A 27,947-nucleotide genomic window follows, 5' to 3' on the forward strand; every position below is an offset into this window, starting at 1 on the left:
GGATATGCTGTCCTGTTAGCAGACACAGTCGCGTCGCTCGTCTGTTGCCCTAACACATTAACGCCAAATTTCACAGCACTGTCCTAACAAACATGTCCGTCGAACGTCCTACACTGATTTCTGCGGTTATTCCGCCAGTGTAGCTTGTCTGTTGACACCGACGACTATACGCAGACGGCACCGGTCTTAGTCGTTAAGTGAAGGACTCGGCCACTCCGTTGCCCACAGTGAGAGCGAATGCCCGAAATTAGGTATTCTGACACAGCGGATCTCGGAAAAATTGAATTCCTTAATGATTTCCGAAATGTCTTTAACTTCAACTACCAATTTGCGTTCAAAGTCTGTTAAGTCCCGTTGTGCGACCGCAATCGCGTGGAAAACCTTTTCACACGAATCACCAGAGTACAAATGAGAGTTGTGGTGTCACCGCTAGACACCACACTTGCTAGGTGGTAACTTAAATCGGCCGCGGTCCTGTAGTACATGTCGGACCCGCGTGTCGCCACTGTGGGATTGCAAACCTAGCGCCACCACAAGGCAGGTCTCGAGAGACTGAGGAGACCTCGCCCCCAGTTGTACGAACAACATAGCTAGCGATTGGACGTGCTAAGCCTTGCTCTCATTTGCCGAGAGATAGACAGTAGAATAGCCCTCTGCTAAGTTAAATGGCGACCACCTAGCAAGGCGCCATTTGTATCAGTGCCTATAGCTTACTAATATTCAAGAGAGATGTATTCCAAGGACTAATTAAAAGTTAAGTAACAAGCATCTACGTACTTTTCTTCTTATTCATTTATAAGTCTCATGTTCCAGACTTCACGCCCGTCTGCGTTAGCATTGCGTGCCCTATCGGCTACAGCATTGTGTCTAGGCTGTATGGTCTAGACACAACAAGAGTTTTGGCAAGGCACTGTCGTTTTATACCTGATATATGCAATACTACTGCCATCTGCAAATGGCTATCCTAGGACTTTTGTCACCTGAGTGTACTCGGCTAGTTATTTACGCTACAGTGGCCGTACGGCCTTTTCATCTACTAAGTGGTATCAAACTTGGATAATAATTTTTTCGCTATTCTGATTTCTGCTACTCCTAATTACGTTTATCTGTTTCCTCAGCCCACACACCTCACTCGTCACGTGGTTAGCACATCGCTGCCCTGTCGGTCTCAGTTTTAGTGGCCGGATACGCTGCTTCTCGGGCGGGCTCGCGAGGGCCGCGTGCGAACCGCCCGCCTTACTCTGCCGGTGCGGCACTCGGCAGGCCTGGACCGCCGACCGCCCCCGGCAACGCCTTACTCTGCCGGTGGGATCTCTGTGGCCTCCTTCCCCCACAGCTTACATCTAAGTTACTGAGGATTTCGAACAACTTGCGCCACTTTACATCACAGAAGGCTGTTCCTAGATCAAATAATTCTGTGGAAGTGGGAAGATTTTTGTCTATGAAACATACAAAGTTGTTGAGCTTCTGATGTGTTGGCTCAAGAGCCAACACCGTGTTGCTAGAGAAGGCCGAAATGCACGCGTTTAATTACACGCAGACTGGCGTGAGGTCTGGAACATTACAAGGAAATGAGAACTTAGAAAAACGGACGCAGTTGCTGTAATACTTAACTTTAATCCACAATTGTAGAACATCTCTCTTGACTGTACAGAAGTATAGTAGTAATATAAACTGGTAATGGCGCCTTGCTAGGTCGTAGCAAATGACGTAGCTGAAGGCTATGCTAACTATCGTCTCGGCAAATGAGAGCGTATTTGTCAGTGTAGCATCGCTAGCAAAGTCTGCTGTACAACTGGGGCGAGTCCTAGGTCTCTAGACCTACCGTGTGGTGGCGCTCGGTCTGCAATCACTGACAGTGGCGACACGCGGGTCCGACGTATACTAATGGACCGCGGCCGATTTAAAGGCTACCACCTAGCAAGTGAGGTGTCTGGCGGTGACACCACAGCTTCCATTGGCGATCCTGCAATGAAGATAACATGCAACCTGCTCCATAATTAGAAATCCTCAATCCAGTCCCAAATTTCGATATATACACCACAAGATCCTACCATCGTTAGTGAACATTGATGCTTTAGAGAGTTAAATACTTTTTGGGAGTCGGTAAACAGTGCAGCTACCTCGTTGCCACGATTCGTGTCTCTCAGGCTGTCGTGTTCATAGGTTTATACGTGACCGATTGTAGTCGGAATCCCTGCTGGTGATAGTACACACATCAAAAAAAGTTTTGCATCAGCCCGGTTCCAAGAACTCCTGATGATAGACATCGATATGGATTTCGTATCACAGACATGGTCCCTTTGACAGTTCAGAGATGTCACTAAACCCACTCAAAGATGTAAACAACCAAGCACAAGCAGCTCCTATTACACGGAGGGGATCTGACAGCCGATCTGTTCCAGTCATCCCACAAGGAAGGAGGTATACAGCTCGTGTTGTCTGTAGTTCGACCGTGCCTAGAGGGTCAATACCGCGGTTCGATCGCTTCCACATTGTACCTTGTGCCAGGAAGGGCTCTCAACAAGGGAAGTGTCCAGTGAACCAAAGTGAAGTTGTTTGGACATGGAAGAGATACAGAGAGTGAGGAACTGTCGATAACATGCCTCGCTCGGGCCACACAAGGGCTACTACTGCAGTGGATGACCATTACATACGGATTATGGGTCGAGGGAACCCTGACAGCAACGCCACCATGTTGAATAATGCTTTTCGTGCTGCCACAGGACGTCGTGTTACAACTGTGCGCAATAGGCTGCATGATGCGCAGCTTGGCGAGGTCCATCTTTGCAACCGAGAGGCCATGCAGCGCGGTACAGATGGGCCCAACAACATGCCGAATGGACCAAAAAAATTGGTTCAAATGGCTCTGAGCACTATGGGACTCAACTGCTGTGGTCATTAGTCCCCTAGAACTTAGAACTACTTAAACCTAACTAACCTAAGGACATCACACGCATCCATGCCCAAGGCAGGATTCGAACCTGCGACCGTAGCAGTCGCACGGTCCCGGACTGCGCGCCTAGAACCGCGAGACCACCGCGGCCGGCCCGAATGGACAGCTCAGGATTGGCATCACGTTCTCTTTATCAATGAGTGTCGCATATGCCTTCAACCACACAATCGTCGGAGACGTGTTTGGAGGCAACCCGGTCAGGCTGAACGCCTTAGACACACTGTCCAGCGAGTGCAGCAAGGTGGAGGTTCGCTGCTGTTTTGGGGTGGGATTATGTGGGGCCGACGTACGCCGCTGGTGGTCATGGAAGGCGCCGTAACGGCTGTACGATAGTGCAACCATATCGGCAGCATATTGGCGAGGCATTCATCTTCATGGACGACAATTCGCGCCATCGTGCTCATCTTGTGAATGACTTCCTTCAGAATAACGACATCACTCGACTACAGTGGCCAGCATGTTCTCCAGACATGAACCCTATCGACATGCTTGGGATGGATTGAAAGGGGCTGTTTATGGACGACGTGACCCACCAACCACTCTGAGGGATCTACGCCGAATCGCCGTTGAGGAGTGGGACAATCTGGACCAACAGTGCCTTGATGAACTTGTGGATAGTATGCCACGTCGAACACAGGCATGCATCAGTGCAAGAGGAGACGCTACTGGGCACCAGAGGTACCGGTGTGTACAGCAATCAGGACCACTACCTCTAAAGGTCTCGCTGTATGATGGTGCAACATGCAATATGTGGTTTTGATGAGCAATAAAAAGGGCGGAAATGATGTTTATGTTGATGTCTATTCCAATTTTCTGTACACGATCCGGAACTCTCAGAACCGAGGTGATAAAAAACTTTTTTTGATGTGTGTGTAAGAGGCGATCAAAAAGATTCCGTTTGAGGTCGTTGCTACAATATACACGAAAGTAGCGCGACTCCGATGTAGGTATACAAGCACCGACCTGTAGGAATGGGATTAGTGTGACATTTGTATCTTTCCGACGTTCGCGTGATAGATGCATAAATGTAAAATATGGCGACTTTGTTACCAAATGCGTCGAAACAGCAGTAGTGTGCTGTTATTGTTTTCTCGGGTGCCGCACGATGAACACCGGCAGACATCCGTCGGAGACTGAAGAATGCGAATGGGGTAGTATGTCCGTCTAAAACGATCTTGTGGAGTGCTGCGCCAAGTTCCGCGCTGGTCGCAATTCGACACGGGGCGCCGGTCGGTCTGGGAGAATTAAGCGGCGGGCACTCGATCGTCAGCCCTATAGTGCCGGTCTCTCCGGCACGCGATTATCACGCCTTCGGTCCCTTAAAGAGGCCCAGAAGGGTCGACGATTCCCGCCGGACGGGGACGTGCAGCAGGAGGCTGTGTCTTGCCAAACTGGTGCGTCGGTGGGATCATTGCGTCAATGCTCACGTGAAACGTGTCGTTTGCTGCGGTTCCTGTTTTTCCCTCGGTTTACTCCTGTTTGGAGTTTCCGCGCTTTCCTAAAGGGCGCTGTGGAGCCTCCGCTAGGGCGCCCGCTGTGTGCCGTGCCCAGGGCGGAGGAGGCGGTTGAGGCGAGTGTGTGGCCCTGGACGACCGTTCTGCAGCGGGACGCTCGCTCCCTCTATGCTTAGTCTGCATGGGCCAAAAAACCCGGGGCGTGAGGACACGAGAGGCCGTAAATCTGTGGACAACGTTCGGTTTCCGTTCGTAGGCTGGGGAAGCTAAGAAGTCCGTCTGCGGCTGCCAATAATCTCTGTCGGAGCCAATCTGCCGGTGTTGTGGGAGCTATTAATAACTGTGTGGCAACGTTTCTCTGCTTTGAGTTTGTGGTCGGAAACTGCCTTGCGTGTGTCTTACTGTCCCCTTGCACGATGGTGCATTTGTACGCCATACTGACGTAAGGCGCGAGTCGTAAAGAAGCACAAAAGGAAAAATTTTTTGGCTGTGGACCTTCTGCAAACTTTAGTTTTCCCATGGACGGCGTAGGTCACTGTTTGGATAAGGACGTTGCAAAATGTTAAATAACCTTGTACTGTCTGGTGGAGAGACAGAGCCAATAAATTTTATGGATGTCTGAAATGTGAGATTGTGTTAATGTTCGACAATATCTGTTGTGTTTTAGTATGTAGGCATATATAACTGTAGTCGTTATTGTGCATATATTCTTGTGTTAAGGAGTTTAGTCCCTGTGGCATTTAAGTGCTCTATTTAATTCTATTTAAAGTAGTGCTGGAGTTTCTATTTGGTAATCCGCCTAGCCACGGCTGATGTCGGTTGTTCGGTCTGTCTGAAATGTTGGGCCTATTGGGTAGAGACCGTTGTTGACTTGCTCTCCTAAGCTCCCAAGTGCCGTATTGATACTACGGCGGTACTTCCAATCGAATCTCATTTGCAGAAGTTATCAATTCCAGGGAGCACAAATAAAGCTACCTTTGCCTCTGCAATTTTCGTCCGCTGGCCGGCAAGCTTCGGTTAATGATTAAAAATCGCCAACTGGTCTTCGTCCAACCTAGTGGCTCGTGTTAGACGAGTTCCCTTTCCAGTTCGGGTAAATGTTTCCTCCTCCTGGTGGAGCCATCCTCTTTCCCGAGCCACGCTGGGGTAAGAGTTGCCCGAGTGTCTATTGCCGCTCAATGTTCCAGGAGAATGAAATAAGAGGTTAATTATCTACTCCACCGTTATGCCCAAGAAAGGCGAATTAGAGTAGTCCTGGACAACCTAAGTATTGTAAACTATTGAGATAGTTCTAGGCTTGGAGAAATTCCTGTTTGGTAAAATTTAGCCTTCTGCGTCGGTAATCCGGCGTATTCCACGATCCGACATTGTTATAGAACTGAAATATTTGGTTTTGATAAATTTGCTGAGACGTGACTTAATTATTTGCTATTGATGTTAATTGCTTTAAATGAATCTAATATAATTTGTGGTTATAATTCTTAATGAGTGGCCGTCCTTAATGGTATAACATTTAATGTACGTCTGATTGTCCCCTATGTCACCTACTGACTTCATTTAGAGACTGAAAAGGTAATCCTCGATCAAGTTTATGGGACTTTATTAACCGTTCAACTATATTGTTTATGGTCTTAAAATGTTTGTTAAAAAGGACTAGTTTTAGATTCCTATTGTTTATTAATTAATTCTTAAGTTATGTAACAAATATTACGAGTGCAAATATTCTTTCATTGTTACACTTGCTGGTTCTGTGGTTCACACTGAAGGGTGTGACAATAAATGCAAAATCTAAAGTGAAGCGTTGGGGCGAATTACTCCTTTCCCTAATCATTACGGTAGCGAACTGATTTTTTGCCGCTTGTTATTGAAACTGGTTGAGAGAATAGTTTGATCGAGCCCATAGAAAGAGCCCTGTGTAATGCGGAATCGACCACCAGATGTCACCAGAGGCGGACCAGCCAGTATAAAAGGGGGAGGGGGGCCTCAGCGACTTGGAATGGCGTCCGGTCACTGGATGTCACCGGAGTAACAACACCGCCGGGACATTTAAACTTGGCCGGCCGCGGTGGTCTAGCGGTTCTGGCGCTGCAGTCCGGAACCGCGGGACTGCTACGGTCGCAGGTTCGAATCCTGCCTCGGGCATGGGTGTGTGTGATGTCCTTAGGTTAGTTAGGTTTAAGTAGTTCTAAGTTCTAGGGGACTTATGACCTAAGATGTTGAGTCCCATAGTGCTCAGAGCCATTTGAACCATTTTTGAACATTTAAACTTGTCTAAAGCCTCACAGGTGGAACTGGAACGCGGAGGAAGAAGCACAGCTGAACGGCGACCAGGCACCCGGGCACCCGCGCACGGCCCACTTGCCGACAAACAGGGCCGTGGCGTGAAGTCAGCGGAAGGAACCGACCGTGACTTCCAAAACGCTACCGGCAGTCCAGCCAACAAAATGACTGCTGGCGGAGAATTAAAAGTAATGGCGGACAACGGCCGAGGACCTCCTCGTGAGCCACACATCTCTGTGGTCAATAATGACGACACCTGAGACACTGGATGACCGGAAACGAGTCATTTGTAGTGATGAATGACGCTGTGCTCTGTGGCTGTGCGTTTCCGTTTGGCGAATGCCTGCAAAACCTTACCTCGCGTCATGCGTGGTGCCAATACTGAAATACGGAGGACTTTATGAAATTTTTTACCTAATAGTGGACTGTCAACAGTTAGAAACAGTATCGTAGCCAAAAACGTTAGTTTTGCAAGGGTTTTCGGAAATTCCTGTTACAATCTTCTACGATATACATTAAAAGTGTAACCGTAAGGTGTATAACGGAATGCCGGACCGGGTGGCCAGCCATGATTTTCCGCTTATCGCGGGCTGTTGCCTCACTGTCGGGCTATTCCAGAACGCCTCGCGGCCAGACCCATGCGTCTACAACCTGTATTCGTACATCCATTGTGTATATTCCGGCACAGGTGAGACATTTTACTTGAAAATCGCTTGCCTGGAGTCGGCGGATAAATACGACACCGCTTCCGTACTATGACGGTATCAGTTCATCCACTTCTGCTTGAGGAACTGAATTAGGCGCGACGCTGTGCAGTTATTAGGTAACAATCAGAAAGGAAACATAACTAAACATCTATTTACCACTTACGCACTTTTGTTCGCATTAACACTTAAACATTACTTTCTATACGAACAGTGTATTGGGTTCTTATTTGTTCTGCAATATTGTAAACACGTAATGTTTAAGAGTTAATACAAACAAATGTGCTTCAGTGATAAATGGATGTCTCGTTATGCTTCCTTCGGAATTATTGCCTAGTAACGGTAGTGTGTCACGCTTAATTCAATTCCTCAGGCAGAAGTGAATGAGTTATACGTCTGAATTCAAACCGCCGTAGCCGGCCGTTGTGGCCGAGCGGTTCTAGGCGCTTCAGTCCGGAACCGCGCGACTGCTACGGTCGCAGGTTCGAATCCTGCCTCGGGCATGAATGTGTGCAATGTCCTTAGGTTAGTTAGGTTTATGTAGTTCTAAGTTCTAGGGGACTGATGACCTCCGATGTTAGGTCCCACAGTGCTCAGAGCCTTTTTTTTTTTTAAACCGCCGTAGAACAGAAGCGGTACGTTTCCGGACGTGTGTTTGCATTCAAGCTATTATATACTCGTCGCTCTCTACAAGTCTTTTGCTTGCAAAGGAATTTCATAGCACCCTGTATATTACGATAGTGTTTGTAACTGTTGATGACCTGCTACAAATATTTTCATAAATATGCACATCTCTTTGTAGATCCGTCTCAAGATGATCATATCGCCCTTTGTAGATCAGTGTCAAGATGATCATAACGACTGAAAGCGGTAAATGAATAAAAAAAAAATAAAATAACAGTGATCAGAGACTTGGAACTAAATCCGCGTCCGGACATCCTGCTTTAGGTTTTCCGTGCTTTCTCTAAATCACTTCAGGCAAATGCCGGGATGATTCCTTCGAAAGGACAAGGCCGCTTTGCTTCTCCACGCTTCCCTAATCCGAGCCCGTGTTCCGTCTCTAATGACCTCGATGTCGACAGAGCGTTAAACACTAATGTCCTCTTACGATCGGAGACTGTTGTATTTACAGAATTTAGTAGCAGTGGATCGCTGTCACCTTCACAGTCACTATGTCACTCCAAAATAATGGAGAAGGTAGTGTTATAGAATGCGAGCGGTTTTGGTGTTCAGGGCGCAGTCCACTTATGGAGCTAAGAAAACGCTGAGAGCGACAGAAGAAGTGTACAAATTTTCAGCGTCGTGTGTTGTGTGCGGTAGAGGAACAGTCCCGAGGCGATGGACGTGTGTGTCAGGACGGAAACGCAGCGCCCGTGAGGCAGCGGTTTGTTGACAGTAACGTCCCCCACGTGGACTCGCCTGCGCGGATTGCCGACATCGACACGAATCCAGCGTAGCACTGGCGGATACAGCGACAACGTCGACCTGGCTCCGCAGCTACGTGTCCGGGTCACTACCGCCTACGATGTCGAGTCCTACACCTCGGTCACAGTATCTCTAGCAGATTTAGAGCAGTCATAGAGGCAAAGAATGGACGCTCCTCATATTAAGCTATAGGACAGTAAAACGAGGGAAATTTTCAAAGTCGCAGAGCGAAGCATTGCGACAACGTCGACACGAGGCGGCCGTAATGAAAACATTTCGCCGCCGAGACTGGGTCAGGGCAAAACAAAATACTGGCGTTTCGGAAGAGCAGGGCACGAGACTCCAGCAGAATGCGGAGGCTCAGATCGAGCACACGCGGTCACGTCGGAAAGAAAGGCTAAGGCGAATGCAACGAAGGGTACCGAGAGCTTTTACGAAACAGTTCTGTACTACAGGAAAGTCACGAAGCGAGCACGGCTGAAAGGAAAACCGACGCTACCTCCGTAATAGCACGCCTTACGCGGTCATTAGGAATGACGTCGCTGCACGAGTACCGATGCAGTTTAGCTCGTGAGGCAGCCGGTGGGACGGATCGGTGGCCTACGTGACGTTCACACTCGGTTCCTCGACTGCAGCGAAGTGACGTCTGGCACGAGTCTGGTGTAGATTTCCTGCACGGTACGGACAACAGCCGCTACTGGGAGACGTGGCTGCCTCGCCATAATCACCAGTCGCGGAGTCTCTCAGGTGGCGGCACCTGGAGGTCTTTGCTCCCCACCAGGATCAGGACACCACATTCCTGACATTATAGTGGACTGAATAGAGGCAGCCTGGAGTGGAGGCCAACTCGACGGGTGCACGGCACCTGCGGTCGCGGTACGGTGGATGACGAGGAAAGGTGGTGAGCGGGGGAGGGCAGAGCAGGCCCCACAGCCCACAGCTGCGCACTGCCGGCCACAACTGGCGCCGCTACTGCCGGCGACCACTGCCCATGCAGGCCTTCCGAGGGAAACCGGCGAGGGGCGAGTGCCTCCTCTCACACAACCAACTTCACTCGAGCCGTCCCAATACTCGCCTCTTGCAGCGCAGATGTACAGATGCAGAATGTTGTGTGTGAAGCTGTCGAGATCTTCCACATCGTAGCGAACCGTCGCAAATGCGTTACAGGAGACAATTATAACTAACTTTCATTTCATATTTTTCAGGAGGCTCCATCTTGCGCATGTTCAGCAATTGGCTCGGTGAGGACGTGTTCTACGAAAGACTCAACGAGTATCTTATTTCTCAGTAAGTGTCAGCTATACAGATATTTAAAACTCTGCGCATACTTGACTGCTATCCAGTGGATTAGTACCGTCAAAATAACATTTAACTGTAGTGGTCGTGGGATAGCAGCTTTATGAAAGTGCAGTTCCTATTTATGTTTATGCTCTTCAGGGGTATGCTGCCGGATACGATCGTCTTCACTAGACGATATTTCGGCGATGCATCTGGCCGCTATCTTCAGGTGGGCTGCTGGATAGAGTAGGGAAGGTGTATACTTTATTTATTTTGGAACAATTTATTTAGCGATGGAGTATATTTATCACACTGATACAAGACACGTGCTCGGGGTCATGCCACAGACTTGTAAACTACTCCTGAATAACGCTCTGAAGACACGCTAACAGCTCCTAAGTTACCGAAATAATTTCAGTACAGACGTGCAGACTTGTCCCAAATAATGCAGTACACAGATGTGCAGACACGAAATCAACTCGAAAACTGCACAAATAAAACGTAGTGCGGCCTACAGACCTGCTCACAAAATAATGCAGCAGATCCATAATCGACATACGCAGACACCGTCTACCACCCCCTGTCCAGTAGACCACACAGGAGGCTACCTGCAACCCCGCAAAGTGACACAGACGTAGGCTGTCGCACCGCACGGCAATGCCCGCACGAATGAGGTGGCTAAGTCCCTTTCGTACTCGACACCTGAGAAACTGCTCTCAGAATACGTGCTCGCCTAGGCACCGTTGCCGATGCGACCGGCCGGAAGCGCACACACTGCGGGCGTGCCCGCGCCGTCACAGCCGTGCGCCGCCGCCGGATGCGGCTGAGGGTTGCCTCTGTTTCCAGATCTACAGTCACTGTTATACTGACGTCACAGATCTCTAATGCGCACTCGTGCAGCTGCCGTATGCGAGACACCTCAGGGCAGCACGTGTCTTTACCGTTGGTTACAGAGTAGCACACGGTGCATTGTTCCTAGTGCGACATGAGAGAAGCGTCTAACCATGCTTAACAGCAAATAGTGCAAAATAACATCGAATGGTTCGCAGAGGTCCTAACGTGATACCAGAGTCCATCACGTGTTACCCTTCCTGCTTTCAACACACACAAGCGTTCCCACTGCAATGTAGAGGCTCCTACATCCTAGCACTAGGGATGTGAATGAGTCGAGCATTATGATTGGATCTTATCTAATTTTCTCGCTGAATTACTGATGCCTTCGGTATCGGAGCACAATCCACCTTTTCTTTCTTTCTGCAAACAGGGATTTCAGTGGTAAATTATTTTGCACAGACCTCTCAATTGCATTGACAGTTAAAGCTGCAAAGTTGTCTACAGATCATCAAATACATACGAGACTCACAAGAATATTGGAAGCCAGCAAAATATTTACCAGTGTAACTACAATTAAATATTGTGATTGCTGCTACAGTCTGACACCAATCGATGTACAGATAATGTCTCCTCTTGACGGCTGTGCTTCTGGAATCAATCTCAGTATCTATAGCGCACATAATTTTCCGTGCAAAACATCTCCTTCGTACCCTTGCGGTTATTCATGTGCTGAATCTATACATCCCTCTCGATAGGACACACAGTCATCCTCTCTAGTCATGCCACAGTAATTTTACAATGTAATATATACAAATTTTACACTACATAAGCCACAGCAACTTTATAATGCAATATATACACATTTTACACAAGCACTACAGTTTTCTTTTCTATCTGCACAGCACCCGAAAAAATTATGGTGTACCTACACTCACAGCAGCTATATGTCTGTCCTAGGGAAGCACCGTCACCTTTTTTTTTCTTTCTACAGACGTGACATTCAACAACAACAAAATATTTTACACTGATCACCATATTGCACTGACAACCAAACCTCGCAAAGTAGCATACGTATTGTCAAATGCGGAAAGACTCTTACTCAGTTACACTGCTCTCGCACTGAGGACAGGATCTTGAATATTAGAGTGTGAAACCGATCTTGAACCGAGCAATACATCACCACATACCGTGTCGATGTAGTAAACATACAATTCGTGTCCTCCACAATACAAAATCATCCCTTTTACATCAGAAAGCCGTCAATAGATCGAACTCACCCTCAGAACTATTGAGCAAGGACTGGCTCCTCTCGCCCTCCCTCAGTACAAGTGTGTTACTATTCTGTGCCAGTCCTGCCTGATTGCTCACGTTTCTACACCCATCTCCAGACTCTGGGATTACAAGAACATATCTAATTTTGCATAGTTCGCACACAGCAGTATCCTACCGATCGCTCACCCAATGCCAATTCGAAGATATAGACTGGGAATTATTTCTATACAAGCCTGAAACTTTAGCTAGATGGAGCGTGATCTAGACCACTGATTAACTAGAAATAAACAGACGAAAAATGATATTTCCACCGGCGAATACCGGTCTCAGTGATATAACAGATTCGAAACCGTCCCTATAATCTACATGGTCAACTAAGTTGTTTCTTGTGTCTATAAAACCGGAAAAAGTGTCTTCCACATGCTATATACACCCCACAATCGATCTTCTCTCAACTAAATGAAGGCGCAAAATGTGCACAAGCAGCCAACCGAACAATTTACGTGGGAGGAAATAATGATCCAGCACAAACTCACCTCCATATTCATTCTCAAATTTCCATGCGAACACGAAAACTATCCAACACATACTAAGTATTAGTTCGCTATATCGTAGTCTAGAGGACAACCCCTTAATTCATCTACATTCCTACATTCCAACAGGCCTCGCCATTCTGACAGCTCCTACTGTTAAAGGGAAACGTGAATCACCCCCGCACAGGTCACCGGCACAGGTAGAATCAATCGTCCTAAGAAATCGGTCACATATATATTTCATGCCTGTACTTACAACTAAATGTTACAGTCATGGTCTCAGTTGAATGACATTCGATAATGAGCGAAGTATCCGAAATACACCCTGTTGATGGCTATGGAACTGGAAATAGAAATATCAGTACCATTCTTATGAACTGAGATACTCATCCCTTTGCTATCACAGTACTAGAAATCCATAGCTTCCTTATGAATCGACATAGTCATTTTTTTGCATATATCAGAACACAAACACATACTTTATAAGCTAGATGCTCAAGGCGAACCTATCATGCACCCACTACTACTAAGTATAATACTTCGTCAATAACTGATTACCTATGATACAAAATAATACTGAGAGAAAATCAGCGATGGATGGACATGTTTCATAAGTTTTTCTTGTGAGTGATACCACTGTGTCTTAGAAAGAGAGCCATAATCGTCTCATATGTTAAGAAACCGATCACAACAGCTACTGTATGTTACTGTCACAAGCGATCTTGGTTATACAGGTGCACACAAGTATCGATCTTAAAAGCTAAACTTGCTTTATAAATCCACGTATGGCATTACCTACAAATCACGTGGGTTTTCCAGACAAATAATGATATGGTGATTGTCTCGCAAACCACCTAATGTTGTAAAATCCGATCCTAACAACTACTGTATGTTACTGTCACAAGCAGTCTTGGTTCTACATATGCATACAAGTGTCAATGTTAAAAGCTATACCCACTTTACAAATCGAGGTATGACATTACCTCTGAATAAGGTTTGTTTTTTGCCCAGACAAATACCGTGACGGCGATCGCAGGAGTATATTGTGTCATACCAACGCGTCGCCGACGGCGCAAGCTCGTGATAAAATCGCTGCATTTTGAAAGTGATTCGGCTAAGGAACGTGATATGTAAGCGGTATTTGTGACTCCCTCACGCCACCCAGCTAGAATTTTCTACAGTATTTGTAGCGCATTCTGTTTCGATCCCTTGTCAGAGGTTTGGTGATATACCCACTGAGCCGTAGGTGATGGTTGATTCAGAAGGATCACAAACAGTAGTAGATGGTGTGCTAATTGAGGTCGTACGAAAATGGACACTAGCTTCTCAGAACTGGAGTGTTACGCTATCCACTAGAAATGATGGTTGGGATTTGGAAACAGGTGTTTCCATTCAAGCAGATACTTGCTTTGGATCACAGCCACAAGTGAATCATATTTTTGCCACTCTCATGTCTCGAAATGAGTTGCCTTTCCTGAACCTAGCTGCTACAGTAAAATTTGAACGTGGTTTTAGTCACCCTCTACGCATCTTGCAACTGATTCTATTCCTACAGCTTAGCGTATTTAATCGTTCCATTTTAAGGCGGAACTGAGCAGAAGTCGGAGAAAACTATATCCACCACCTTCTGCAACCTGTGTAGAAACTGAACGACCTGAGTTAGTGCGACAGGACCGTGTTTTGACCATTATGCAGAAATGCGCGCTTTGTGGTGTGTCCCAAAACTACACTCCTGGAAATGGAAAACAGAACACATTGACACCGGTGTGTCAGACCCACCATACTTGCTCCGGACACTGCGAGAGGGCTGTACAAGCAATGATCACACGCACGGCACAGCGGACACACCAGGAACCGCGGTGTTGGCCGTCGAATGGCGCTAGCTGCGCAGCATTTGTGCACCGCCGCCGTCAGTGTCAGCCAGTTTGCCGTGGCATACGGAGCTCCATCGCAGTCTTTAACACTGGTAGCATGCCGCGACAGCGTGGACGTGAACCGTATGTGCAGTTGACGGACTTTGAGCGACGGCGTATAGTGGGCATGCGGGAGGCCGGGTGGACGTACCGCCGAATTGCTCAACACGTGGGGCGTGAGGTCTCCACAGTACATCGATGTTGTCGCCAGTGGTCGGCGGAAGGTGCACGTGCCCGTCGACCTGGGACCGGACCGCAGCGACACACGGATGCACGCCAAGACCGTAGGATCCTACGCAGTGCCGTAGGGGACTGCACCGCCACTTCCCAGCAAATTAGGGACACTGTTGCTCCTGGGGTATCGGCGAGGACCATTCGCAACCGTCTCCATGAAGCTGGGCTACGGTCCCACACACCGTTAGGCCGTCTTCCGCTCACGCCCCAACATCGTGCAGCCCGCCTCCAGTGGTGTCGCGACAGGCGTGAATGGAGGGACGAATGGAGACGTGTCGTCTTCAGTGATGAGAGTCGCTTCTGCCTTGGTGCCAATGATGGTCGTATGCGTGTTTGGCGCCGTGCAGGTGAGCGCCACAATCAGGACTGCATACGACCGAGGCACACAGGGCCAACACCCGGCATCATGGTGTGGGGAGCGATCTCTTACACTGGCCGTACACCACTGGGGATCGTCGAGAGGACACTGAATAGTGCACGGTATATCCAAACCGTCATCGAACCCATCGTTCTACCATTCCTAGACCGGCAAGGGAACTTGCTGTTCCAACAGGACAATGCACGTCCGCATGTATCCCGTGCCACCCAACGTGCTCTAGAAGGTGTAGGTCAACTACCGTGGCCAGCAAGATCTCCGGATCTGTCCCCCATTGAGCATGTTTGGGACTGGATGAAGTGTCGTCTCACGCGGTCTGCACGTCCAGCACGAACGCTGATCCAACTGAGGCCCCAGGTGGAAATGGCATGGTAAGCCGTTCCACAGGACTACATCCAGCATCTCTACGATCGTCTCCATGGGAGAATAGCAGCCTGCATTGCTGCGAAAGGTGGATATACACTGTACTAGTGCCGACAATGTGCATGCTCTGTTGCCTGTGTCTATGTGCCTGTGGTTCTGTCAGTGTGATCATGTGATGTATCTGACCCCAGGAATGTGTCAATAAAGTTTCCCCGTCCTGGGACAATGAATTCACGGTGTTCTGATTTCAATTTCCAGGAGTGTACTTACCAGTACTACACATCCGTGTCCATTCACATCAATCAGCCCAACATGCTGTAATCGTTATTCTTTACCCCCCCCCCCCCCATAGAGAAACATTACGAACTATCGAACTATAAAAGCTCCACCAACTTCATCTAATTTAGAAGTCACCAAGGCACCGATGCTGGCGCAATGATGCATTGCCGCAGTGCGGTCCAGAGCGGAGACAGGGATTTCGCAATACTCCAGAATAGCATTCCTAACAGTGAAGCCAGTCCCGTCAAACCGCTGCTGCTACTGCTGCCGGTGTGGCACTGCAGACTCCATTTTAAAGTTTGATCACCTGTACTGTAGGATGATGACCGCATCCCACAGACTGTACTGTAAGTCACAAGAGATGCTCCCTGTGTTCCTGTGCCATTGTTTGAAACATTGTTTTCTAAGATGGTTTTGTACACTGCAAAACATTTTCTTTTTCTGCCACGATTTCGAGTCCTGTGCCATGCTCTAAACTGACATTAAGAAGTTCTGATCCACAGCTTCTCGCAGAAAACTAGACATCGCACAGTGTAAATCGTGTTGTTACGATGGCTACCGTAAGACGCCACACACTGGATGCTTTTAAATAAAAGACAGTTACAACATAAGGAAACTAGCTGCATTGTGAAGTGTTTTCAAACTTATGTCCGAAAGTGATTGACGACTTTAAACTCTTCTGTCACAATGACAGAATAGATGATGGCTCTGCATCCGCTTTCGACTGATTCTTCGTATTGCAGTCATGTACGTGATCCCTGTGTTGTGCTTAAATTTGAGAATGACTATGGAGGTGCGTTTGCGCTGGACCATTATTCCCTCCCACGTAAATTGTTCGGTTGATTGCTTCTACACATTTTGCGCCATAATTTAGTTGAGAGAAGATCGATTGTGGGGTATATCTAGCAAGTGGAAGACACTTTTTTCGGTTTTATAGACATGAGAAGCACCTTAGTTGACCTTGTAAATTATAGGGATGGTTTCAAATCTGTTATATCACTGAGATTGGTATTCGTGGGTGGAAATATCATTTTCGTCTGTTTATTTCTAGTTACTCAGTGGTCTAGAGCATGCTCCATCCAGCTATAAGTTCCGGGTTTATATAGAAATAAATCCCAGTTTATATCTTCGGAATTACATTGGGTGAGCGATCGGTAGGATACTGCTGTGTGTGAACCGTGCTAAATTACATGTGTTCTTGTAATCCCAGGGTCTGGAGATGGGTGTAGAAACGCAAATAAGCAGGCAGATCAAGACCAGAAACAGTACCGTTTTTTACCGAGGAGGAGGGGGGAAACGAGCCAGTCTCTGCATAACTGTTCTGAGAGTGACATCGATCCATGGAGGATATGAATTGTATGTTTACTACATCGACACGGTATGCGGAGATATATTGCTCGGTTGGAGATCGGTTTCACGCTCTAATATTCGAGCTCCTGTCCTCAATGGGAGAGCAGTGTAATTGAGTAAGAGTCTTTCCGTATTTGATTATACGTATGGTACTTTACAAGGTTTAGTTGTTGATGCAATATGGTAATCAATGTAAAATAGATTATTGCCACTGAATGTCACGTCTGTAGAAAGAAAAGAAAAGGCTGATGGTGTTACCCTAGGACTGACGAGCCTCATGACATATAGCCAGTGTAAGTGTAAGCATACTATAATTTTTTCGGGTGCTGTACAGATATAAAAGAAAACTGCAGTGTTTGAGTAAAATGTGTGTATATTGCATTATTAAGTTACTGTAGCTTATGTTGTGTACAATGTGTATATACAGCATTATAAAATTACTGTGGTTTATGTTGTGGCATGACTAGAGAGGATGACTGTGTCCTATCGAAAGGAATGTATAGATTCAGCACATCAATAATCACAAGGGTATGAAGGGGATGTTTTGCACGGAAAATTATGTGTGATATAGATACTGAGATTGATTCCAGAAGCACAGCCATCAAGAGGAGACATTATCTGTACATCGATTGGTGTCAGACTGTAGCAGCAATCACAATATTTAATTGTAGTTACACTGGTAAATATTTTGCTGGCTTCCAATATTCTTGTGAGTCTCGTATGTATTTGATGATCTGTAGACAACTTTGCAGCTTTAACTGCCAATGCAATTGAGAGGTCTGTGCAAAATAATTTACTACTGAAATCCCTGTTTGCAGAAAGAAAGAAAAGGTGGATTGTGCTCCGATACCGAAGGCATCAGTAATTCAGCGAGAAAATTAGATAAGATCCAATCATAATGCTCGACTCATTCACATCCTTAGTGCTAGGATGTAGTAGCCTCTACATTGCAGTGGGAACGCTTGTGTGTGTTGAAAGCAGGAAGGGTAACACGTGATGGACTCTGGTATCACGTTAGGACCTCTGCGAAGAGTGCATTCGATGTTATTTTGCACTATTTGCTGTTAAGCACGGTTAGACGCTTCTCTCATGTAGCACTAGGAACAATGCACCGTGTGCTACTCTGTAACCAATGGTAAAGACACGTGCTGCCCTGAGGTGTCTCGCATATGGGATCTGCGTTAGCATGCCTTGAAGTTCTGTGAGATCAGTATAACACTGACTGTATGTCAACTTTCACCTGTGTCTGGCAGCAGCTCACAGCACATCCCTGGAGCGTCTGCACTCCTGCCCGGTAGCATCAGCATTGGTGCCTAGGTGAACACATATTTTTAGAGGAATTTCTCAGGTATCAAGTATGAAAGGGATGTCGCTGCCTCATGCATGCAGGCATTCGTGGGTGGTTTGACAGCTGACAGCTGTGTCACTTTGCAGGGCTACAGGTGGCCTCATGTGTGGTCTACTGGACAGGTGGTGGCAGACGGTGTCTGCATATGTTGATTACTTATCCACTGCATTATTTCGTGAGCAGGCTGAACTATGCATTGTTTGGGCAATTTACAAGTTGGTTTCATGTCTGAACATCTGTGTACTGCATTATTTAGGAGGAGTCTGCATGTCTGTACTGAAATTATTTTGGTAATTTAGGAGCTATTTGTGTGTCTTCAGAGCGTTATTTAGGAGTATTTTACAGGTCTGAGGCGTGACTCCATTTATGTGTTTTGTATCAGTGTGATAAATATACTTCATCCCTAAATAAACTGTTCCAAAATAAATAAAGTACACTCCTTCCTTACTGTATCCAGCAGCCCAGCGCAGGCTGAGTTATTTTTGCGCCATTTTCCCCCTCCAGACCACCAACAGGAGGGATGACAGCACCCTCTAGTGGCAGTATTGTGTACTAGGTCAGTTGGAGTGAAGACCTCCTGGCGAACACACTGAATGGTGTTGCTGTCTCTAATTGTTTAAATAAAGACTGGTGCACAGTTACGACAGTTGATGATGAGCAAGCACGTTTGCCGAGTCTTTTAGATGGATTATTATTTTGACGATTTACCAGTTGTGTGGGTCTCTGGGCGTAAATGTATTGCACTATTTACGAGTGGTTTGCATGTCTGTAGTCTGTGCAATGCGTCATTTGCAAAAAACTGCTGATTTATCAAAGTGGGAAACAATTGAGAATGGGGTGCTGAAAGGTTCGGTCTTGGGTCCACTGCTGTTCTTAATATATATTAATGACTTGGCAATCTATATTCACCTGGTACTTTTTGCTGATGATACAAGTATAGATATCACACCCAACGGACAAGAATTAACTGGTGAAATTGTAAACAATGTTTTTCAGTAAATCATTAAGTGATTCTCTGCAAATGGGCTCTCATTAAACTTTGACAAAACACAGTATGTACAGTTCTACATAGTAAATGGAATGACACCATTAATAAATATAGACTTCGATCAGATATCGCTAGCTAAGGTAGAATATTCAAAATTTCTAAGTGTTTGCATTGATGAGAGGTTACATTGGAAAAAACACACTGAAGATCTGCTGAAACGTTTGAGTTCAGCTGCTTATGCTGTTAGGGTCATTGCAAATTTTGGCGATATACATCTCAGTATATTAGCTTACCACACCTATTTTCATTCTCTGCTTTCGTATGGCATCATATTCTGGGGTAACTCATCATTGAGTAAAAGAGTGTTCATTGCACAAAAGCGTGAAATCAGAATAATTGCTGGTGCTCATCCAAGATCATCCAACAGACACTTATTTAAAGAGATAGAGATACTCACAGTAGATATATATTCACTTATGAAACTTGTTAGTAACAATCCAAACGAATTCAAAAGTAATAGCAGTGAATTTTTGGGTATAGTAAGTGGGTATTTTCCGAACACCCACAAAAAAAAGTAAATAAAAATTAAAATATTAAGTGTCGTATAATATTTTGTGTAATGTAATATCTTGTATAGACATCTTTTATTAACCTGACGTGTTCCACATCATTACAAAGTGTCGTATTCATGACCTATGGAACAAGTACTAATCTAATCTAATTTTGACAGTTTACAATTAGCAGATGCATTTGTAGAGCATCATACATGAGTTATTTAGGAGTGGTTTGCAGATCTGTATGCTGTGTGGCATGTCTGGAGCATGTGTTCTGTGTCACTGTGATAAATATACTCCATCCCTAAATAAATTGTTCCAAAATAAATAAAGTACACCCCTTCCTCTCTCCATCAGCCCAGTGCAGGCTTAGTCCTTTTCCCACCAATCCCTAGGAAGAGGTGGTGATCAGGTGACTTAGGTTAGTAGAGGTAGCCCAAGTGACCTATCTTCCCGTGATTTTCTTAGGTTCGTAGAGAAACCACAAGTGACCTTTCTTTACTGACAAAATTCAATCTTGGCGCCACTTCCTAGGAAGATGTGGCAGTCAGAAGACTTAGATTAGTGGAGGCAGCCCAAGTGACCTATATTCCTGCGATTTTCTTAGATTAGTAGAGATAACTGTGATGTGATGCATTATCCTGTTGCAATTTGCACTTTGTGCCATTTTTCTGGGGGAGGGTGGTTAGTTTAGTGGAGGTAGCCCAATTGACCTATCTTCCCGCCAAAATTCAAACTTCCCGCCAAAAGCTGCCATCTTGGATGACATCACAGCCGCCATCTTGGATGACGACATCGCCACCATCTTGGATAACGGTACTTTGGCATAGAACCATACTTTGTCCCAATACTGCAGTCGCCTATACATGGCTTATAAAGGAGCCGCCGTTTCTGGTGTTTGTTCAGTTCAGGCGAGATTGTGTACTCAGTGATCGCACCTGAAGATGGCGGGCAGATGGATCGTTGAAATTTCATGTAGTGAAGATGGCCATATCCTGCAGCATATCCATGGAGAGCATAAACATGAAAGGCGCTGGGAAAATCTACGGAATAACATTCAGTACCAATTGTTTGCCTCCTTCAGACAATGAGGTACCGTTCGATAATTATAATTTCTAATGTAACATCACCATCATTATGTCACTACACGACAAATGTCAGCTCTCATACATGACATCTGCTGCCCAACACAGCTGATCATATTTCACCTGATAGTAAAAGGAATGGATTGTGGAACAAAATCGAGGAATCGCTTCAGAGTTACTGTGTGTGTGTGTGTGTGTGTGTGTGTGTGTGTGTGTGTGTGTGAGCGCCCGCTCTGGGAATGTTCATATTCTCATGACGTATTACTTCAGCCATAAAACTGCAGAAATTCAACCGTACATGAACTTTGTCTGCTGATTACATTTCCGCTGTAAAATGTCCTAGGGTAGAATTAAAACTCAGGGGATAGGAAATCAATGGTAAGATTTGCTGGTGGTATCGCTATCCTCATTGAAAGTGATCAAGAACTACTCAGGACATGCTGAGTGGCAGGAACAGTCTAATGAGTAGAGATGTGAATTGAGGGCACATCGGAGAAAGAGAGTAGGAGAAGTGAGATTAGCAATAAACTTAGAGTAAATACTGTAGAAGTAGACCAAGTTAAAGAATTCTGCTAACTTGAAAGCAAAATAAAACATGACGGACGAAACAAGGAGAATTTACAATGCGGACAAGTACAGCTAAAGAGCGTATTACTGACCAAGATAAGTCTAATCGTGTCAACCATCTGTGATAAATTCATGATGAAATTTCTGAGAATGTACGTTTTGAACACAGCATTCTATTGTAGTGAACTGCGAACTGTGGGAAAACCGGAACAGAAAAGAATGAAAGCATTTGAGATGAGGAGCTACAGAAGAATGTTTCATATTAGGTGGACTGATAATAATGTAAGGAATGAGGAAGTCCTCCACATAATCTACGAAGAAAGAAATGTGTGAACAACAAAGACGAGAAGACAGAATGGGACGACTGGACCTCTGTTAAGACATCAGGGAATACCTACATGGTGTCCACCTGCTTAGCTGGGTGGTAACGTGCTCGCCTCCCATGCAAGCGGACCCAGGTTCGATTCCCAGCCGGGTTGGAGATCTTCCCCGCTCGGGGGCTAGGTGTCCCCAGTGTCCCCAATGTCCCCAGTATCACTTCATCCTCATCATCGGCGCGCAAGTCGCCCAATGTGGCGTCGACTGAAATAAGACTTGCACTTGGTGGCCGAACTTCCCCGAATGGGGCCTCCCAGCCAACGATGCCATACTCTCATTTCCATTTTTTTAGCTGCATGGTACTAGAGAGCGCTGTGAAGAGTAAAACCTATAAGGGAAGACATAGATAGGAATGTGACCAACAAATAATAGAGTTCGTAGGTTGCAAGTGTTACTATGAGACGAAGATGTTGGCACAGGAGAAGAATTCTCGGCGGGCCGCATCGGACCAGTCAGAAAACTTGACGAGAGCAAGCCGAAATATTTGCACCAGACAAAGTTTGGTTACGGCTTGATTCCCACAAATTTATTCTTCATCTCTACAATAGCTCGATGCCCAACTCGAATGGAAGAGATCCTAATATCAAGATTTCGCCTGCAAACGCTGGTTAAGGGAAAGTTGACGAAAGACGGAGTTATTGTATGTAAACCATGGTACGTGGTCTGCTGGACAGAGGAGAAGCCGCTCTGTCTCTCGCGGCTTCAATTGCTCGCTAACGGCAGCCGTGTAGCACAGTGGTAACTGCCAAAAGCATACATGCCTCTAATAGTAATGTGTGATTGTAGCTTGTGTTCCAAAAGTGAGCAGCATAGAGACAGAGGTGATGACACATGCTGCTGGACCTGACCGTACTTTTTCAGGACAATGCTCAAGCACGTACAGTGCAAGCTGTGACTGATGGGGCTGCTAAGTGTTATACCACCTACTGCACTTCCCTGACTTAAGCCCTCGTGAGTTCAACTCGATTTCTCAAGTGAAGGAAACACTTCACGGCATTCGCTTCAGAACTACTACAAATTCGTCGGACAATAGACCGCGCCGCTCGAACTGTGAACAGAACTGGCACTGCTAAGAGTGTCCTACGATTTCCACATCTCTGGCAGCGGCTTTTGCACAATGATGGTGACTACTTTGAAGGTCAATAAAACTATGAGAGACGTATCTTTTTTGTACTAACTGTAAATAAATAGTAGCCACTATTAAAGTTCCAACCCCACGTATTAAAGTTTCATGAGAGGGCAAAGCTTCTGTCCACATATCAGCATGGTTTAGAAAACGTCTCCCGATGAAACTCAGCTTGTCCTCTTCTCACACGAGATCCTACGAACTATGTACGAAGGGCAACAGGCGGATTCCGTATTCCTAGATTTCTGTAAAGCATCTGACATAGTACACCGGAATATGAGTGGCTCGAAGACTTCTCGAGTAACAGAACCCAGTACACTGTCCTCGGCAGCGAGTGTTCATCAGAGACAAGGGTGTCGTCGGAAGTGCGCCAAGGAAGCGTGATGGCCGGCCAGAGTGGCCGAACGGGTCTAGGCGCTACAGCCTGGAATCGCGCGACCGCTACGGTCGCAGGTTCGAATCCTGCCTCGGGCACGGATGTGTGTGATGTCCTTAGGTTAGTTAGGTTTAAGTAGTTCTAAGTTCTAGGGGACTGATGACCTCAGAAGTTAATTCCCATAGTGCTCAGAGCCATTTGAAGCATTTTTGAAGTGTGATGCGACTGCTGTTGCTCTTCACGTGGGACAGGGTGGGCGGCAGTCTGCGGACGTCTGCTGATGATGCTCTGGTGTAGCCGCTGAGCCATTATAAGAGGATAAAAGATTTATAGTTGGTGTGATAAATAGCAGGTAGCTCGAAATGTAGCAAAATCCAAGTTAATGCAGATGAGTAGCAAAAACAAACTTGTAACGTTCGAGTGCGGCATTAGCAGTGTTCTGCTTGACACGGTCAAGGGAGTAATATCGCAAAACAGTACGAAACGGAATGAGCATTTAAGGTTTGTAGTTGGAAGGCGGATGGCAGAGTTCGGTTGATTGGGAGGATTTTAGGAAAGAGTGGTTCATCTGTAAGCGAGGCTGCATGTAGGACAGTGTTGAGTACTGTCAGAATGTTTGGGATCCACACCAGGTCGGAGTAAAGAAAGGCGCCGCAACAGTTCAGAGGCGGGCTGCTAGATTTGTTAGCAGCAGGTTCGAACAAGACACAAGTGCTACGGAGATGCTTTGAGAACTCAAATGGGCACCGATGAAGAGAGGCAACATTCGTTTCGCGAATCACTACTGAGAAAATTTAGAGAACCGGTATTTGAGACTGACTGTGTGTAAGGACCGTGAAGATAAGATGAGAGAGAGTAGTGCTCGTTCAGAAGCATAAAAGGAGTCTTCTTTTTCTCGTTGATTTTCCGTGTAGAACAGAAAAGGAAATGACTAGTAGTGACACAGGGCACGTCCCGCCAAGAGCGACGCGGGCGCTTGCGGAGTCCGCATGTATACGCAGATATAGAAGAGGCTGCAGTTCGGAAGAGGTGAATGAGATGGCGTTACAGACTGGTTCTTATGTTACACAGACAGACATAGAGAAAAACACTCTGAAATTTGAAAAGGGAATTAAATTTCAAGGAGAGGAAATAAAAGATGTAAGATCTGCCGATGGAACTGTAACACTTTAAAGATCAGTTAAATGGATTGGATAGTCAACTTGCAAGAGATTATTGAATGAACGTCAACAAAACTAAAACAACGGTCATGTAAGTAGTAAAATTACGTGAGATGATATTGAGGGAATTACGAAACGAGACACTATCTCTTGTGAGCTTAACTACTGTCCTCAACTAGGCGTTAAAAATGCATCACTAATTGCTTCTTATACCAAATAAGAAATATTTGAGAACAACAAACGCAATGCATCTGTACTTGTGCTTTGTATGACTTGTCTCCACAGAACTTCAGTGTAGGTATCTGATTTTTTACTTCCATTATAGTCCTGAATTAATCTCGATTTGTATATACTGCAATTGTAACTGCTGACTTGTGATTTTCTTATATATTAATTTGTTCCGGTTTCTCACCAGATACATTGATTTGTTTACTTGTAATTAATAAATTTTACATTTGGTCATAAAACAAAACTTCACACATGACACAAGATAACTTCAGCTTGAATTGACTTATAATATATGTTTTCACTAAAGATGTCGTATTAATTTTATACGCTTCAGAAATTGGTAGTTAATGTTTGTAAAAAACTGATCTATAATTTACATTCTTGTAGGTTAGTGACGCGCAATTCAGATATACAGAAAAAAAACTAAATTGGGTTTTGTGGTATCACAGTTTTATATTACAACCAGAAAATTAAAATTATGTGTTAATAATCACATACTCGAGCGCCATAACGCAGCTAATATTTAAAAAAGGATTCAGTATTGATAAGACTCAAGGCTACGTACCGAAAGCAACGAAAGGAATTTGTCAATATAGTGTTGCGATAATTGATAAAGGATCTTTAGCCAACGCAACGAAACCCCGTACCCATAGTACCACCACAAACAGTGAACGGAATTCCAAGACTTTGCTGCAGTAAGCAGGTTCAAACAGATGCGAGTTGCAGGGTTGCACCACGGGGACCGGGAACTGGAGCTGCGGCTGGGGGCCTCGCACTGCCGCTACCAGTCCGCAGTGGGCGGCCGGAAATCAGCCGCAGTTGGCAGCCATCGTGTGAGGAAAGACCGAGTTGCGTTCTTTCTGATTTGTGGACACGGCTTGTCCGTCTCTAGGAAATTTACTGTACTCGAACTCAAAACATGTTCTAGAATTTGCAACAAACCGATGTTAAGGATGTTGGGCTGTAATTTTGCGGATCCGATCTTTTAGCCTTATTGTATGCAGGAGTAACCTGCGCTCGGAACTTTACGCTGGTCGTGAGATTCGCAATAAATGCAAACTAAGTAAGGGGCCAACGACGTAGGGTTGTTGTTGTTGTAGTCTTCAGTCCTGAGACTGGTTTGATGCAGCTCTCCATGCTACCCTACCCTGTGGAAGTTTCTTCATCTCCCAGTACCTACTGCAACCTACATCCTTCTGAATCTGCTTAGTGTATTCATCTCTTGATCTCTCTCTACGAGTTTTACCCTCCACGCTGCCCTCAAATGCTAAATTTGTGATCCCTTGATGCCTCAGAACATGTCCTACCAACCGATTCCTTTTTCTCGTCAAGTTGTGCCACAAACTCCTCTTCTCCCCAATTCTATTCAATACCTCCTCATTAGTTATGTGATCTACCCATCTAATCTTCAGCATTCTTCTGTAGCACCACATTTCGAAAGCTTCTATTCTCTTCTTGTCCAAACTATTTATCGTTCATGTTTCACTTCCATACATGGCTACACTACATACAAATACTTTCAGAAACGACTTCCTGACACTTAAATCTATACTCGATGTTAACAAATTTCTCTTCTTCAGAAACGCTTTCCTTGCCATTGCCAGTCTACATTTTATATCCTCTCTACTTCGACCATCATCAGTTATTTTGCTCCCCAAATAGCAAAACTCCTTTACTACTTTAAGTGTCTCATTTCCTAATCTAATTCCCTCAGCATCACCCGACTTAAATCGACTACATTCCATGATCCTCGTTTTGCTTTTGTTGATGTTCATCTTATACCCTCCTTTCAAGACACTGTCCATTCCGTTCAACTGCTCTTCCAAGTCCTTTGCTGTCTCTGACAGAATTACAATGTCATCGGCAAAACCGCAAAGTTTTTATTTCTTCTCCATGGATTTTAATACCTACTCCGAATTTTACTTTTGTTTCCTTTAGGTAGGGTAATCTTTGTAAAACCGAATTTGGATTCCATCTGGTCCTGGCGTTTTGTTTGCTTTCCAACTCCTTCAGTTGTTTTTCTACGACATCGACGTTTATTACTTTGTCGTCCGTACGGGACTCTCTGCGATGGTCGAATGAGAGGTACGTCTGTAAGATTCTCGCGATCGAACGATTTCTTAAACGTGGAATTTAAAACTCGGGCCTTCCTTTTGCTATCGTCTGCTGCCAAACCAGACTGGTGAAGAGTTGACTGGATAGAAGCCTTAGCGCCGATTAGCGATTTTACACGGGACCAGAATTTTTTGGGGTACCCCGCCGGATCTGTAGTCGAATTACGGCGCTGGTTGCTGCCGTATGCCTCACCCGTCGATCTTTCCACAGACGCAAGTATCTCTACCAACATTTGCCTCTCGTCACTTGCACGTCGTCTTTCGAACCGAGAATCCGACAGTCTTTGCCTACTCCGCAGTTTCCGTATTTCGTTATTAAACCACGGTGAGGTCCTTCCGTCGTCAATCCACTTACTAGGCATGTACTTGCCCAGATCGGAACAGGAAGGGAAAGGACTAGTTGTGGCACAGGGTATCCTCCGCCACACACCGTTCGGTGGCTCGGGGAGACGTAGATGTAGACGTAGATTTAGCACGCAGCACTGCGCACAGCAAAGCCTCGAGCGTCGGGAGCTGGCGGCGCAGCTTACGGCGTCCCGTTGCAGCAACTACAGCAGCGCGCGGCCGGCGGACCTGTTCGAGGCGCTGGCGCCGGGCGAGCCGCAGCTGCAGGAACGCATGGCCTTCTGGACCTCCACCGCCGGCTACCCCGTCATCAACGTCACCAAGGACGGCAGCCAGGTGCAGCTGAAGCAGGTACCTCCCCTCCCCACTCCTCTACGGCCACTACGCCGCCCTACCCCTCCACCACAGCCTCCAGAAATCACGACAC

General features: G+C 46.0%; 1 protein-coding gene across 1 annotated transcript in view; it reads left to right on the top strand.

Annotated features, from left to right (window-relative positions):
• LOC126203861 (aminopeptidase N-like) overlaps window positions 1-27,947 on the top strand; it is a 255,571-nt gene that overhangs the window by 169,589 nt on the left and 58,035 nt on the right. The window contains exons 8-9 of the mRNA XM_049938237.1: window positions 10,025-10,106; window positions 27,721-27,871. Of these exons, the coding sequence (XP_049794194.1) occupies window positions 10,025-10,106; window positions 27,721-27,871 (233 nt within the window). The remainder of the gene's footprint in view (window positions 1-10,024; window positions 10,107-27,720; window positions 27,872-27,947) is intronic.

Source organism: Schistocerca nitens, chromosome 9 (genome assembly GCF_023898315.1).
Source record: "Schistocerca nitens isolate TAMUIC-IGC-003100 chromosome 9, iqSchNite1.1, whole genome shotgun sequence".
In the NCBI taxonomy this organism is placed as follows: Eukaryota; Metazoa; Arthropoda; class Insecta; order Orthoptera; family Acrididae; genus Schistocerca; species Schistocerca nitens.